This window comes from Cetorhinus maximus, chromosome 8 (genome assembly GCF_964194155.1).
Source record: "Cetorhinus maximus chromosome 8, sCetMax3.hap1.1, whole genome shotgun sequence".
NCBI lineage: Eukaryota > Metazoa > Chordata > Chondrichthyes > Lamniformes > Cetorhinidae > Cetorhinus > Cetorhinus maximus.
The window spans coordinates 115,739,923-115,757,440 of NC_135886.1; the positions used below are offsets into that span (position 1 = coordinate 115,739,923).

Below are 17,518 nucleotides of genomic sequence, written 5' to 3' on the forward strand. Positions count from 1 at the left end.
AGGAAAGGTGGTGAGTATTGTCGAGGGAGGTGAACACTGTCGGAGGGCGGTTGTCGGTGAACATTGTCTGTGGGGGTGGTAGGGGTATTGAACATTGTTGCGATGCTGGGTTGGGCGAGAGTTGCCAGGAGGGCAACATGATCTTGTAAACATAAAGTAAGCACAAAATTGGAAGGGAAAAGTGAAAAGCCTAGGTCTTTAAAATGTTATAAGTTTTCTTATCTGTTACATTATTAGGACTTTATATTTACATTATTTTATGGAATCATTGTACCTTTGTGGAATGTATTTTTCATGCAATTTTCTCTCTTCCTTTTGAGCTGATAACTCATTTTGAGTTACAATTTTACTGGCAAGTGCTGGCGCATAGATTTCATGTTCAATTTGCCATTGTTGTAGTAATAAGTGTTGGAAAATTATTTTACTGTAATGGGCATTGCCAATTCAGACCTTAACTCTCAGCATTCACACTTGTGCTTTCTGAAGTCCTTATGGAATTGTGAACAGGAACCCTTGCTAATTTTGGGCCACTTGATTGGGCCATGGGTGCTGAATTCTATTTATCGTGCCCCAAATGCTGCATGAATGGGATCATCTAATTACACGCAGATGTGGAATTCCACTAGGACCTTCTATCCTATATGACTTGGTGGTACACCAGGTGCTCATTTTGACTGCCACCATTATTAGCAATTCAGCTCAACAACTGTAATTTTGATTGTCTTTTTTTGCTCTTCCAGCTCCTTCCGTTGGATGCCAACATTCTAGAACACCACAAGCGTGAAATAGTTGAAGCTAAGCAAATTGCACGGAAGCTTACTTTGGTAGTACTCTCTGCAGATAAGCCAGATGAAAAAGAGAAGGAAAAAGAGAAAGAGGAAGAAAAGAATGAAAAAGTGAGTTGAAATTATAATTTAATCATACACTAAGGTAATTAGTTGTCCACCCTTGTTATTTGACCTGCTCTCATCTCTCGTGGTTTTTCCAATGCAAATGTGAAGTAGTCAAGTACTCAGCATGGCTCCAAATGTTTGGTCCAAAGTGATGATTGATCACCTAAAAGCAAAATGGCGTAGTCAGAGTTCATGCATTCAAAAACTTTATCATTTATCTTCTCAGAATGTTCACTTTTGAGTACTTGATTTAATTCAGGTTATTGGATATTCATTGATATTCAATAAAGCACAGTAAAGCTATTAATTTTGATTTGCAAGGTGATTTTAATGACCCAACAACTTGTCACTCAGTGTTACGCAGTTGGTTCAAGTTTATTTTGTGTACAGCATTTTTGATTGAGAATTCAGGATATAATGGAAATAAATGTTGATAAGATCATTTAATTCAGCACAGAGCAGGATTATGCATGTTGCTTTCTGTTAGCTGTTAAGTAGATGATAGTGGCTGAATGAGAAACCTGCCCTCATTTTGCTCTCCTTCCACTTGATTGGGCAATATGCGACACCTCTGCATGCTATATTACTGAAATCAAGAGTTTGGTAGATTAAAGCTTCAGCTAGTGTCCCTTATCTCTGACATTGCTGCATTAGTGCTTCAGTTTGAGGGAACAGTGCACCTGGTCTTGAAATAAAATAATTTTAAGTATCCTGCAAGATTTGTAAGTAAAATGTAGAAGATGAAACCGTGAAATCCTTAATTTACTCCACTTGAGAACCTTCATAACTTGATCAGTGGTTGGTTATTTTTTTCCTTGTTCGTAAGCAAATCTCAACTGTAATTGCGGTTTGATCGGTTTGCATGATTCTTCCCTTGGTATTAAATTGAAACGATTAATACCTTTCAGCCTCCTGATAATCAGAAGCTTGGATTATTAGAAGCTCTTCTAAAGATTGGTGATTGGTATCATGCACAGTGCATCATGGATCAAATACCACCTTTCTATGCCACCTCGCACAAATCTATAGCACTTGCTCTCTGCCAGTTGATTCATGTCATCACAGAACCCTTATATAGAAGGTAAAGGCATTTTATGGTTCTCATTAAGCGCAATTTATTCTGGAGTTGTATTTACTTACTGTGCTGTTTTAATGAGCTTTTTAAAAAAAAGGAAGGATGTTTTGTTGAAAAAAAATCCTGTCATTGTCCACAATTCTGAAAGCACTGTGTAAGGCTTGGGGAAAATTTCACAAATGCTGGCTGCCCTTTAGCAACTTTTCCAAGTGCCCTGTTCTTATGTGTGAGATGAGACAGAGTTGGTGGATTGTTAGGCCACAGGAGCAGCACAGTAAGTTTGCATAGGCAATTGTAACATAAATACACATAAGAGCTTTTATAGAAATAAGAATCAAATATATAACTTCTGCATTCCTGGTTCATTTTATTTCATGATCTGTAACATCACTTTACTTCTCTCCTTGTGTAATGACACAGGAAAACAACTGGTAACATGCAATTTTTGAACCGCGGGCAAAGCAATATTAAAAAAATGCCTTTTCTTTACTTCCTATCTAAGCGATGCTGTAACCTCTTGGCTTGTTGCAACAAATGCAGTTATTTTCTCCGACCATTTTACCCATTGCATCTGTCATATCCATCTGTTATAGAGAAAAGCTTAGATCATCTAAGTGATCTCTCATGGGTACATTTTCTTCACCCTGCCAGTCCTGGCTCTAGTCAGCACTTAAGTGGTTGCAAAACCTCTCAGCATTCTTTTTTTAAAGCAGTGATTAATTGATTAATTCTGGCTCAACCCTGCCCTTGCATTCTGGGCCCCAATCCTACGAAACTGTTGAGCATCCAACTTCTTTTATTGATCCCCGTGACTGTTGTCATTATAAATGGTTTCTTCTCCTTGGGTACTGTCGCCCTCAATTTGAAAACCATTGCTGTCACTCCCTACATCAAAAACCCACCCTGTATTTCTCTGATTTTGCAAGCAACAGCTTTATCTCCAACCTCCCTTTCTTCTCCAAAGCCTCCAATACGCTATGCCCTCCTAAATGTATGACCTTTTTTCCTGCACTTCCATGTTTTTGTCATTTTTTTTTGTTCCGGGTTTTGGTCATTTTTTTTCCTGATCTCTTCTCTTTTGACTTGGCTGCAGAAAACTCTGAGGGTAAACACTGATGCTGTATGACAGGTTACAATCAGAGGTTCTAACTAGAGCTAATTCAGGGGTGCATTGAAGAAATTGAAACATAGAAGTGCAGGAAGGAAGGTCATCCATTTTTATTTAATTATGCTTTTCTGAAGCGCCTTGACGTTTTTCCATATAAGGATTATAAGCCTCTTATATACTACTTTGTGCATTTAGATATAGCTGTAAATAATAGCCCTACTATAGTTAAGAAATACATTAACAGCTCTATATAAATGCAAGTTGTTGTTAATGCTGATGATTTAACCTAAATTTAATGCATTAAAAGAACATAGTGTTAAATAATTTTAGCATGGTCATGTTATGTTGTTGAATGATGGAGCCCCCAAAGGCATTTGTCTGATAACGTGTAAGGAAAATAGGAACGTGGAAGCGTGGGAGCAGGATTAAGCCATTCCGCCCCTCGAGCCTGCTCCGCCATTGGATGAGGTCATGGCTGATCTTCCGCTTTAATGCAATTTTCCTACACTATCCCCATAACCCTTGATATCTTTAATATCCAGAAATCTGTCAATCTCTGCCTTGAATATACTCAATGACTGAGCCGCTACAGCCTGCTGGGGTAACGAATTCCAAAGATTTACACCCACTGACTAAAGAAATTCCCTCTCATCTCAGCCCTAAGTGGCCTACTTCTTATTCTAAGACTGTGCCCCCTGGTTCTCGACTCCCCCCAACCCCAGCTAGGTGAAATACCTTCCTGCATCTACCCTGCGGAGCCCGGTACAAATTTTGTACACTTCAGTGATATCATCTCATTCTTGGAAACTCCAGAGAATACAGGCCCAGTCTCCTCAATCTCCCCTCAATAGAACAATCCCGCCATCCCAGGAATCAGTCTGGTGAACCTTCGTTGCACTCCCTCTACGGCAAATATATCCTTCTTGAGGGATGGAGACTAAAACTGTACACAATACTCCAGGTGTGGTCTCACCAAGGCACTATACAACTGCAGCAATACTTCCTTACTCCTGTACTCAAATCCTCTTGCAAACAAGGCTAAAATATCATTTTCCTTCTTAATTGCTTGTTGAACCTGCATGTTCGTTTTCAGAGATTCTTTAAATGCTAGCCGTTGCCTGTCTACTGTCATAACTTTTAATGTAGTTTCCCTATCTACCACAGCCAGCTTGCACATAAATTGTAGTTTCCTTTGTTGAGATTTAGATCCTAGTTTTGGACTGAACTATATCACTTTCAAACTTGATGTAAAATTCTATCATATTATGGTCACTCTTCTCTTAAGGCTCCTTTCTCACAGGATTATGAATTATCCTTTCTCATTGTACAACACTAGATCTAAAATAGCCCATTTTCTAGTTGGTCCCTCAACATACTGTTTGAGAAAACCATCTTGTATACATTCCAGGAATTCGCCCTCCATAGCATTAGCACTGATGTAGATTGAAGTCCCCCATTATTACTGTATTACCCTTGTTACATGCACTTCCAATTTCCTGATTTATACCGTGCTACATTACCACTACTATTTGGTGGCCTATAAACAGCTCCAAGCAGTGTTTGCTGCTCCTTGCTATTTGTTAGTTCCACCCATTCCACATCTTGATCTTCTGATCTAAGATCATCTTTCATGAATGTGCTGATCCCATCCTTTATTAACAGTGCTACCCCACTTCCTCTTCCTTTTTGTCTATCCTTCCGAAATGTCAAATATGCTTGAACATTTAGTTCCCAACCTTGGTCGCCTTGCAGCCACATCTCTGTAATGGCAAGTAGATCATATGTTTACTTCTATTTGTGCCACCTTTTTGTCTACCTTATTGCGAATGTTGCGTGCATTCAGGTAGAGTGTCTTTAACTCTTGCCTTTTTATTATTTTCGCAACCTCTAGCCTTATCTGCTGGCACATGCTCAAGTTTGTGTGCTCTGTCTCTTCCTGCCACACCATGACCACTACTTCCCTTATTGTTACGTTGCTTTCTTGCCGCCTCCTCTCTCTCTAATTTATCATATCATCCTAAACATGATCCCTCACCCACACTATTTAGGTTGAAGCTCTTTTCCTGCCCTAGTATTAAATGTGGAGTCTTTATAAATGCTGCTACAGATGATTGTTTTTTTTTTTGTTCCCCAGACAAACCTGTCTCGAATTGGCAGGTAAATAAACTCATCATCGGACCTCCAGCCTCAGCCACCCCAATTTTGTTTTGCTCTTCCTTCTCTTCATCGCATAGACTCATGAGATTATCTTTCGTCTGACCAAGTTCCATAGATTTCTGATAAACTCTGATGTGTTGTCCATTGCATGGTACAACACACCTACCATTGTAGTGTATTTTCTGACGCGACATAAGCAATGTCGTGCAAAATGTACATTTACCTTTGACAGCAGTCAGTGAATGCAGGCAAAATTTATGGTACTAAAATAAGCATTAACTTTGAAAATGAATAAATTTTAATAACTCTTTAGAGCTGACTGCAAACCATTTATTGGACTTTCATAAACCTCTCGTATCCACAGGTGCCAATGTCTTGCATTTGTGTAAATAATAGCCTTAAATTTGCTAGGAAATACAGCAGATGGCTAAAAGCTGTCTCAAAATTCTAATTAAACCTGGATGGAATATCGCCCTGAATCAACATCCAGGCATTAGCAGAGGAAGGTACAATTCTTAATTAAAATCTGTTTCGTAAAGAATGTGCAGAAAAAATTGTAACTACTGACTGTAAACTATTTTCATATTGGCATTGGAGTGGTGCCAACCATTGAGTCTTTTTGAGAAGTAGGAAGAGAAAAAATAATTTAAGTTCAAAGGATTTAAGAAGTCCTCAAAATCAAAATGGGCAGGTCTGATTTACTGTAGAAGCTTAATGTGAAGCTTGACATTGGAAAATGTTCCCCTGAACTAGCTGATAGGCGGTGGCGTAGCGGTTTTGTCACTGGACTGGTAATCCAGAGACCCAGGGTAATTCTCTGGCGACCCTGGCTCGAATTCCACCACGTGAGATGGTGGAATTTGAATTCAATAAGAATCTGGTATTAAAAGTCTAATGATGATCATGAAATCATTGTCACAAAAACAAAAAATGCTGGAAAAACTCAGGCCTGACAGCATCTGTAGAGAGAAAGACAGAGTTAACGTTTCGAGTCCGCATGACTCTTCTTCAGAGCTAAAGGGAAGTAGAAATGTGGTGAAATGTATATTGTTTAAGGGGGCGGAACAGGTGAAGCTGGATAGAAGGCTAGCGATAGGTGGAGGCTAAGGAGAGATTGTGAAAGATGTCATAAACAAAAGGTCAAAGGGTTGTTAATAGTGGTGGTACTGGCTAAGGGAGACATTAAGAGTGGAAAGCAGAATGTGATAATGGCAGGACCAGGGTAAACACTCTGGAAAGTGACAGATGGTCCTAGTGGGGGTGGGGTGGGGGGAGGGGACGGCGGTGGGAAAAAAGATCGAAAAGGCTAAAAGCTGGGGATAAAACAATGAATAAAAATGGAAATTAGTTTAAACAATAATAATGGAAATAAGTGAGTAAAAATAAATAAATGAAAATTAAAAGATAAGTTTAAAAAAAAGGGGGATCAAAAAGGGGTGGAGATGGAGGAGAGTTTTCATGGTCTGAAGTTGTTGAACTCCGTGTTAAGTCCGGAAGGCTCTGAAGTGCCTAATCGGAAGATGAGGTGCAGTTCCTCCAGTTTGCACTGGGCTTCACTGGAACATTGCAGCAGGCCAAGGATGGACATGTGGGCATGAGAGCAGGATGGTGTGTTGAAATGGCAAGCGACAAGAAGGTCTCGATCATGCCTGCAGACAGACCGAAGGTGTTCTGCAAAGCGGTCACCCAGTCTGCGTTTGGCCTCTCCAATGTAGAGGAGACCGCATTGGGAGCAGCAAATGGGGTAGACCAAATTGAAGGTGGTGCAAGTGAAGTGCTGCTTCACCTGAAAGGAATGTTTGGGTCCTTAGATGGTGAGGAGGGGGAGTTAAAGGGGCAGGTGTTGCACTTTCTGCGATTGCATGGGAAGGTACCATGGGAGGGGATTGAGGTGTTGGAGGTGATGTCGGAGTAGATCAGGGTGTCCCAGAGGGAACGGTCCTACGGAATGCTGACAGCAGGGGGTGAAGGGAAGATGTGCTTGGTGGTGGCATCACGCTGGAGTTGGTGGAAATGGCAGAGGATGATCCTTTGAATGCGGAGGCTGGTGGGATGAAAAGTGAGGACCGGGGGATCCAATCATGGTTCTGGGAGGGAGAGGAAGGTGTGAGGGCGGAGGCGCAGAAGATGGGTCGGACACAGTTGAGGGCCTTGTCAACCACCGTGGGTGGGAAACCTCGGTTAAGGAAGAAGGAAGACGTGAGAAGCACTGCTTTGCAAAGTGTATCATCAGAACAGATGCGATGGATGCGAAGGAACTGAGAGAATGGGATGGAGTTCTTACAGGAAGCAGGGTGTGAGGAGCTGTAGTAAAGCAGCTGTGGGAGTCGGTGGGTTTGTAATGAACAGTCTATCACCAGAAATTGAGACGGAGAGGTCAAGGAGGGGAAGGAAAGTGTCGGAGATGGACCATGTGACAGCGATGGAGGGGTGGAAATTGGAAACAAAATTGATAAATTTTTCCAAGTCCAGATGAGAGCATGAAGTGGCACCGAAACATTCATTGACGCACCGAAAAAAGAGTTGTGAGTGGGGGTCTGAGTAGGACTGGAACAAGGAATGTTCCACATACCCCATAAAGAGACAGGCATAACTGGGGCCCATCTGGGTACCCTTAGCCACACCTTTTTTGCCTTTATGAAATCATTGTTGATTGTCATAAAAAACAATCTGGTTCAGTCATGTCCTTTAGGGAAGGAAATCTACTGTCCTCACCTGATCTGGCTACATTTGACTCCAGACCCACAGCAATGTAGTTGACTTTATAAATCCCCCTGAAATGGCCCAGCAAGCCACTGAGTTGTATCAAACCGCTACAAAGTCAATAAAAAGGAATTAAACCAGATGGACCACCCGGCATCAACCTAGGCACCGGATGTGACTACGGCAAACCCAGCCCTGTCGACCCTGCAAAGCTCTCCTTAGTAAAATCTGGGAGCTTGTACCAAAATTGGGAGAGCTGTCTCACAGATTAGTTAAGCAACAGCCTGACATAACCATACTCACGGAATCATACCTTACAGATCATGTCCCTGACACCACCATCACCATCTCTGAGTACGTCCTGTCCCACCAGCAGGACAGATGCAGCAGAGGTGGCAGCACAACGGTATACAGTCGAGAGGGAGTTGCCCTGGGAGTCCTCAACATTGGCTCCGGATCCTATGAAGTCTTCTGGCATCGGGTCAGACATATGCAAGAAAATCTTCTGCTGATTACCACGTACTGCCCACCACCCCCCCCCACCCCCCAGCGATGAATCAGTATTCCTCCATATTGAGCACCACTTGGAGGAAGCACTGAGGGTGGCAAGGGCACAGAATGTATCCTGCTGGGGTACTCCAATGTCCATCACCAAGAGTGGTTCGGTAGCACCACCACAGACTGAGCTGGCCGAGTCCTAAAGGACATAGCTGCTAGACTGGAACTGTGGCAGGTGGTGAGGGATAAACATAATTGATCTCATCTTCACCAACCTGCCCGGCACAGATGCATCTGTCCATGACAGTATCGGTGGGAGTGACCACCGCACAGTTGTTCTGGAGACGAAGTGCCATCTTCACACTAAGGATACCCTCCAAGGTGTGTGACACTATCACTGTGCTCAATGGGATACATTTCAAATAGACCTAGCAGCTCAAGACTGGACAACCATGAGGCGCTGTGGGCCATCTGCAGCAGCAAAATTATCCTCCACCACAATCTGTAACTTCATGGCCTGGCATATCCCCCACTCTACCATTACCACCAAACCAGGGGATCAACCCTGGTTCAATGAAGAGTGCAGCAGGCATACCTAAAAATGAGGGGTCGACCTGCTGAAGCTACAAAACAAGACTACTTGTGTGCCAAGTAGCATTAGCAGCAAGTGATAGACAGAGCCAAGCGATTCCACAACCAACCGATCAGATCTAAGCTCTGCAGTCCTGTCACATACAGTTGTGAATGGTGGCAGCCAATTAAACAACTCACTGGAGGAGGAGGCTCCACAGATATCCCTGTCGTCAATGATAGAGTAGCCTGGCACATCAGTGCAAAAGATAAGGCTGAAGCATTCACAGCAATCTACAGCTGGAAGTGCAGAGTGGATAATCCGTCGGCCTCCTCTAGAGGCCCCCAGCATCACAGTTGCCAGCCCTCAACAATTCGATTCACTCCATGTGATATCAAGAAATGGCTGAAGGCACTGGATTCTGCAAAGGCTATGGGCCCTGACAGTATTCCAACACTAGTACTAAAGACTCATCGCTCCAGAACTTGCTGCGCCCCTAGCCAAGCTGTTCCAGCTACAACACTGACATCTACCTGGCAATTTGAAAAATTGCCTGGCTATGTCCTGTAGAAGAAGCAGGGCAAATTACCAGGCTAACTACATCACAGAAAACCTAAGTTTCTTAACCTTTTCTTGACCAACTGCTTTTCAGGGGGCTCTTACACATTTTTGGAGCTAAGTTCTATTGCTCCTAAAAACAAGGGATCACAATGCACGAATAACCAATGCTTCTCAAATGCAGTGCCGGAAGTGTGCATGCATTATGTCTCAAGCAGGTAGTGACTGGAAGAGATCCTGACCTGGGAATCATTGAAGAATAGCACAACATGGGAGAGAGCTGGCTCCAGGGCTTCCTGACGCTGCATTGGTGACCTTGCTGGAGCAGTTACAAAGGAAAAAAGTTGTCATCCCTCTGCAGGCGCCCTGGAGGCCCTCTAGATGCACAATGAGAAGGCAGCAAGGAGTTAATGCTAGGAGTCAAGTCCGAGGACCTAGATGTAGTGCTGCAAAAATTCAATGAACTCACATGAGACAGATTCAAAATAATTGGTGAAAGAAGTAATAGCGAAGTGAGGAAATTTTTTTTTCACCCAGAGGGTGGTTGGAGTCTGAAACAAACTTCCCGAGAGGGTGGTGAAGGCAGGTTCGTTTGAGGCATTCAAAAGGGAATTGGATTGCTATGTGAAAAGAGAGAATGTGCACTGGGATAAGGCAGGGGAGTGGGACTAGGTAGTGCTGTTTCAGAGAACCAGTGCAGATTCGATGGACCGAATGGCCTCTTGCACTATGAAGATTCTGTGAAATCCAACTGGCCAATTACTGCCCCATCAGTCTACTCTCCATCAGTAAAATGACAGAAGGGGCCATCAACAGTGCTCTCAAGGGGCACTTGCTGAGCAATAACCTGCTCACTGATGCTCATTTTGGGCTCTGCCAAGGCCACTCCGCTTCTGACCTCATTGCAGTCTTGGTTCAAACATGGACAAAAGAGTTGAACTCCAGAGGTGAGGTGAGAGTGACTGCCCTTGACATCAAGGCAGCATTTGACCGAGTTTGGCATCAAGGAGCCCTAGCAAAACTAGAGTCAATGGGAATCAGGGGAAAACTCTCCGCTGGTTGGAGTCATACCTAGCACAAAGGAAGACAGTTGTGGTTGTTGGAGGTCAATCATCTCAGTTCCTGCAGGAGTTCCTCAGGGTAGTGTCCTAGGCCCAACCATCTTCAGCTGCTTCATCAATGACCATCCTTTCATTATAAGGTCAGAAGTGGGGATGTTCGCTGATGATTGCACAATGTTCACCATTTGTGACCCCACCGATACTGAAGCAATATCCAGGTATGGGCTGACAAGTGTCAGGCAATGACCATCGCCAAGAGAGAATCTAACTATCGCCCCTTGATGTTCATTGACATTCCCATCACTGAATCCCCCACTGTGAACATTCTGCGGGTTACCATTGACCAGAAGCTGAACTGGACGAGCCATATAAATACTGTGGCTACAAGAGCAAGTCAGAGGCTAGGAATCCTGTAACGCGTAACTCACCTCCTGACTCCCCAAAGCCTGTCCACCATCTACAAGGCACAAGTCATGAGTTTGATGGTCTACTCTCTGCTTGCCTAGATGAGTGCAGCTCCAACAACACTCAAGAAGCTTGCCACCATCCAGGAAAAAGCAGCCTGCTTGATTGGCACCTCTTCCACAAATGTTCGCTCTCTCCATCACCGATGAACAGTGGCAGCAGTGTGTACCATCCACAAGATGCACTACAGAAACTCACCAAGCCTCCTTAGGCAGCACCTACCAAACCCATCACCACTACCATCTAGAAGGACAAGGGCAGCAGTTACGTGGGAGCACCACCACCTTGAAGTTTCCTTCCAAGCCACTTGCCAATCCTGACTTGGAAATATATCGCCATTCCTTCACTGTTGCTGGGTCAAAATCCTGGAACTCCGTTCCTAATAGCACTGTGGGAGTACATACACCACAGGGACTCCAGCGGTTCAAGAAGACAGCTCACCACCACCTTCTCAAGGGTAAGTAGAGATGGGCAATAAATAAATTCTGGCCTAGCCAGCAACGCCCACATCCCGTAAATGAATAATAAAAAAAAATTGTTGAAATGTTGAAAACCTTTACTGATGCATCTTTTGAAGAAGAATTAAATCATTTGATATTTGTTTAACAGAATTCTTACAACTTGAGTGGAGAGGATTGTAAAAACTACAGTTCTATAAGTAATATTTGAAATTTTGGAGGAAAACCTAAGGAATTAGCCGTGGAAATTTTTTTTCTTGGAACTGTAGAATATTATAGCACAAAAACTAGTTTGCGCTGGTAGCTTTTAACCCCACATTAGCCAGAAATCTAATATCATTCTTCTGTTTGCTCCCAATTATCTTTTGGTATTCTGCTATTTCAGGCAATTATCTAATTTTCTTTAAAATAATTTATGGACTCTACTTCAACAAGAATTATTCCAATGAAACTTGGATACATCAAATCAGATTATTCACTGAACACTTTGATTTGATTGGTGTCAGCTGCATTTTGATATTTACACAAGTTCATAAAAGTGTTCTTACCTTTCTGTAGATTTTGTTAATGTCAAGCATTTTATCTGTTCTGAGCTTTTTCAATCAACTTGGCTTATATTTATACAAAATCTTCATATTTTATTTGCAGAGTTGGTGTACCAAAGGGTGCCAAGGGAGCTGTCATTCCATCGCTTAGAAATGAAAGGGCTCCAAAGCCAATCGAAACATTTGAAGACTTAAGAAAAGAAGTCTTTAGCATGCTGTGCTACCTTGGCCCTCACCTATGGCATGACCCTATCTTGTTTGCCAAAGTGGTTCGTATAGGAAAGGCATTTATGAAAGAGGTTGGTGTGAGCTTTATTCAAATTCTAGGTGGCTTGTATATTTTCTGTATGTCATTGTTCTAAAACTGTTGCAGTTTTATATCTGCTTTAATGCTCTTTAAATCTAGAGGAGTGACATTTTTGCAATTTGGCTAGAAACTCTTAATTTTTCATCAGGGCATTTGAGTCTCTTGTGGTGATTGATAAGGAACTAATGACAGCATGAGGGAAATCTTTTTCACAGAATGAGTGATTAGGATCTGGAATGCACTGCATGAGTGTATGGTAGAAGCAAATTCAATCATGGCTTTGAAAAGGCAATTGGATTAGCACCTGAATAGAGAAAATTTGCAGGGTGGACAAGTGGGACTAGCTGAATTGCTCTTGCAAAGAGCTGGCACAGACATAATGAACTGAATGACCCCTATATGACTCTCTTTTAAAGAAAAGGCAAGCAATATTGGGCAAGGTTGCTTGGGTTTATTAATGATGGAGGTGATGATGAGAACATATACACATGCTCGTAAACTAAACCGAAAGAAAAGAAAAAAAGTCCAGCCATTAAGGAACTATTAATGTAAATGCTATATAAAAATATTTAGGGGGGGATGGTGGCAGTGTGTGTGGAATACTTAGAAATAAAATTTAGGGTTGAAACAAAGATGTTTAAAAAGCAAAATAAGAATGAAAGGTCACAGAGACCAGTTCAGTGCATCAGTAAATGGTGCCCCGATTGCTGTGAGTGTGAAATGTGAAGACTAGCTATTTGAAAAACACTAAACCTTAAAACTACTGTCAGGTTTACTGAAGCTAATACCTTCCTGGCTGGTTTTCTAACGATTCAGCTCACACACCATCACGCCCAACAGCAAATAGTTTTATTACGTCATGGTACTCAAATGTCAAGTTCAGTTTATTGCTTCATATTTATTCAGTTTTGGCCTATTAAACACGAAACAAGAGTGAACCGTTTGAATTAACAATAAATAGTAAAGAGTAATCACTGCAAAGCACAGGTCATTCAGCTGTCTGCAAGTTTAATTCGGTTGTACCTTGTCAAAACATTAATTAGGTGTGCAAGATAAATTGCAATTCAGTTTAAATTTAGGATAAAATAGTTTGCTGTTTATGAAGGATTGAAGCATATAGTCTATTTGTAGACTAACCATTTTAGGTGACTCCCTAAGTTTATTCAGTTTGACTTGTCATACGTTAAATGATGAGTGCAGGAAAGATGTTTTGAGTTTTCTGTCAACACGGATTTTTTTTTGCGTGAAGATAGACCAACAGCTGCACAGAATTTTCACTCCTGAACATATCAACTTTTAACAATATTTGTTTTTAGATGCTATACCCATTCTTTGGAGTCTGTGTTATTGTTTAATTGTGTTTTTGTAGATAATGCAACTCTATTTTGCTCCAAGTCCTACTTTCTGGGGCATAAATAAATCCCCATAAGCACTGGTTGCTTATCATCAATTATGCTATACCACAGGTTACATCAGAATTGTGCATTGCTAGCTGATTTTAACTACCTTTCTGTCATTAATGCAGTTTAAGTATTTTCATTAAAATTATGCCTGGTCTTAAATACTCTCATTTGAAAATGTTTGATTTATGGCAAATCTAATAAGTGAAATTACATTAATAAGATCAAGTGTATACATAGAGAAAGTTGTTGGTTTTCTGATGCTGACTGTTAGTTGTCAACGTCGCAATGACACTCAATCACAGCAAAACTTGGTGCTGCTTCTTGTTTTGTTCTGAATGTATTGGTTACTGCATATTTGGTGTTTCAAAGATCACGACTAAAATAGTACTGAGGATTCTGAGAAGATTTAGTGTTGGAAAAATCAGTGAAGAAATGTACATCTAAATCTTTATTCATAAAAGGAAAAGTTAATTAAAACAACAAGCTTGAACCTATTGTATTTACTATTAGTATGCAAGTCTGTTGTGTTTCTGACTTGACCTGCAAAGTAAATAATTGGGTTGTCGTGGCGACTTTGACTGACCAAGTCACTTTTTAAATTGTTGCTTAAGTAATGGAGTTAACACACTTTATTGTGCATTTGCAGCATGCATCAGATGGAGGTAAACCAGATGACAAGGAAAAAATGGTAAGTTCCCATAATTCATTGGAGATCAGATTACTAGATATTTCTTGCTAATGCATTGCCTGTGAATGTGTGCATATTTATTAAATATATTAAACATATTAAACTAGGTTTCTTTGGACAACAGTTAAGTCAGAGCATTTTACTTTCCCACTTAAACCAATTTTTGTGTAACTTCAATAGTTTGGACAATACTACATCAAGCTTAACTGGTCTTGGAAATTTTGTTATTGGTAGTGCAGTCATAGCCTAGTGGTGCAGCAAAAATATGAAATTGCTAAGAATACAGTAGTAGTATGGTGTGGGCTATATATTTTGCTAAATGGGCTATGTTGGGCTATATGGGACACTGATAAACTAACTTGGTGAGCTCAGGTTGGACTGCTGGGTTAGAAAATGTTAATGAAAAAGAAGAAAAGGTTTCATTTATATAGTACCTTACCTGATTTCAGGGTGTCAAAAATGCTTTAAAGCCAATGAAGTACTTTTGAAGTGTAGCCACCATTGTAATGTAGAAAACATGGCAGCCAATTTCACAATCAGCAATGAGATCAATGACTGGATAATTAATTTTAGTGATGTTGGTTGAGAAATAAATATTGGCCTGGACACTGCAAAATTCCCTTTCTCTTCTTTGAAAACCACTATGGGACCTTTTATGTCCACCTGATGTCTCATTCAGAAGACAGCATCTCCACCAGAATAGCAGTCCCTCAGTATTGCATTGGAACTGCTGGCCTAGATTGGTTGCAACAAAAACTCAGTTTTTAATCATAGTTTTTGTTACATGAGACCCTGATATATTCGATGAAACAAGTGACAAGATAATTTTTATAACTAGTTTATATTGTGATATTTAAATTGTTAAAATTAGACTAAAATATTAAAACTTTTGGATGAAATTCCTTAGTCTGTTACTTTTATCCAGGCTTGAATTTGTTTTAAACAAACTAGTTAATGACTAGATGTCCCCTGAAAATAACAGATGGAAGGCATTTTATATGAATATAAATATTATTTAATGTTTTCAAATCTTCAGTGTAATTTCTTGGTTCAAATCACTCAGTTTAACCTTAAGCAGTGCAAGATGACAAGCATTCTAAATGTAGTTTGAGCATAACCTTTCCTGACCTGTACTTCAATCTTTTTGCTAAAACTTCACAGTCCACTGTCACTGTATCTTGGAAAGTGAATATAGAATGGTGTCAAATGATAGAATGTTGCACAGAGCAAAGTTATTAAGTTTAATTTTAGTCCTAACATTTATATGCCTCTTGACTACATCCTTAGAATAAGCATTTAACCTGACCTAGAAATAAAGTAGATATTCAAAGGCAAATGCGAGTATGTCTCGAGCACACAGTAGTAATTTTGCTGTGTTATGGCATATTTGTTACATTGAATTATTTACATAATGTAAAAAAAATTATTGCATATGAATACTTATCAAATTCAAGGTATTTTAGTTGTGAAGACCTTTATGATAATTGTGAGTTGCTGGTTCACATCTCCCTCATTGGAAGAATGAACTGCTTCCAGTAAATATTCTGAAGTGCTCAGATTGTTGTTAAGGAACATTGTGAAATATCACATTGTTTCAAGATTTGACTCCCTATTAAATTTTTCTGATGCCACTGACTCATATCTCTTACTTCAATTTAGTGGCATCTTACATCATTATAAAGGGTTTAAACATCGCTTGCTGAAATGTTCAGTTTTGCTTATTCACTGTTGAAAATGTCATTTGATGTTAATTGACAGATTGGCTGTGGGCTATGTTATCTATTGAAGTGAATAATGCATGAACTTGATCTTAAATAAACTATTCTTGAGCATTTACTGTATAACTGTTCTTTAACTCTACAGGAGTCACTCGTGAGTTGTTTCCTCAGTATTGCAGATCAGGTGTTGCTGCCTTCCCTTACTTTAATGGACTCCAATGCATGTATGTCAGAAGAGCTTTGGGGAATGTTGAAAACATTCCCGTACCAGCATAGGTGAATATCTTAGAGGAACGTTCAAATATATTGGTTTATTCCTGTGTCGTTACATTGTGGCTTAACGCTTAAATATATTGTTTTAAGGTATCGTTTGTATGGACAGTGGAAAAATGACACTTACAGTAGCCATCCTCTGCTGGTTAAAGTCAAAGCTCAGACAATTGACAGGGCCAAGTATATTATGAAGTAAGTTTTATTATTTTTTTTATATTCAAATAAGTGAGCTGGAGCAAAGCTCATTACAGAATGTCCTAGTACTTTCATATGCTAGTGATGAGAAAAGTTAATACTTTTTTCCCCTTGAAAACTTGGTCATTTTAAATTCATGGATTATTGTAAAACCCTTCATGGGAACAGATGATGGATTTTTCTTTCTGACGTGTTAGTTACCAGACTATTGGGATTAAGCTACCCTGCTTCATTGCTTTGTGACAAGATTATTAAAACTATGATTAAAATAGTTGGATTTTCCCCTCCACATTTAAGAGTGGCAAGCAGTCCTCTTTTGAAATTTATTTTTGACTTGAAATACCAATGGTGTTCTGTTTGTAAGAGAATGGTATCTTGGTTGAACAGTTTTACCATGATCAGTCTGTCAATAGCATAAATCAGGCCTCATCTGTTCAGGTGGGCATAAAAATCCCAAGGCACTAATCGACTAAAATCGGTGGAGTTCTCCTGGGATCCCAGAAAACGTTTATTCTTCATCCAACATGACAGAAACAGATTAAATGGCTGTCTTAAATGATTATCTAATTGTTGCATGTGGGGCAATGCTGCATGAAAATTTGTCTCTTTGTGTGCCTACATAACAGTGCTAACAATTTAAAAATGGATCATTGTCTTTATGATTTTCTGGGAACACCCAAGACTGTGTATACATTTCTTCCTCTTCCGCCTCTGGTTTAATGTGTCAAAATTTATGAATGAGTTGAAAGAATTTTAAGAATTTAATTATTTTTCCTTGTTTTGCAATCGTTACTAACAGATCTTTATAGAGTAGCAATAGTAATTATGGTTCAGGTTTTATT

The 17,518-nt window shown here is 40.3% G+C and overlaps 1 protein-coding gene across 1 annotated transcript in view; it reads left to right on the forward strand.

Annotated features, from left to right (window-relative positions):
* Positions 1-17,518, forward strand: part of thoc2 (THO complex 2) — a 162,537-nt gene that overhangs the window by 69,027 nt on the left and 75,992 nt on the right. The window contains exons 10-15 of the mRNA XM_078547456.1: positions 741-896; positions 1,802-1,974; positions 12,196-12,391; positions 14,449-14,490; positions 16,354-16,484; positions 16,572-16,673. Of these exons, the coding sequence (XP_078403582.1) occupies positions 741-896; positions 1,802-1,974; positions 12,196-12,391; positions 14,449-14,490; positions 16,354-16,484; positions 16,572-16,673 (800 nt within the window). The remainder of the gene's footprint in view (positions 1-740; positions 897-1,801; positions 1,975-12,195; positions 12,392-14,448; positions 14,491-16,353; positions 16,485-16,571; positions 16,674-17,518) is intronic.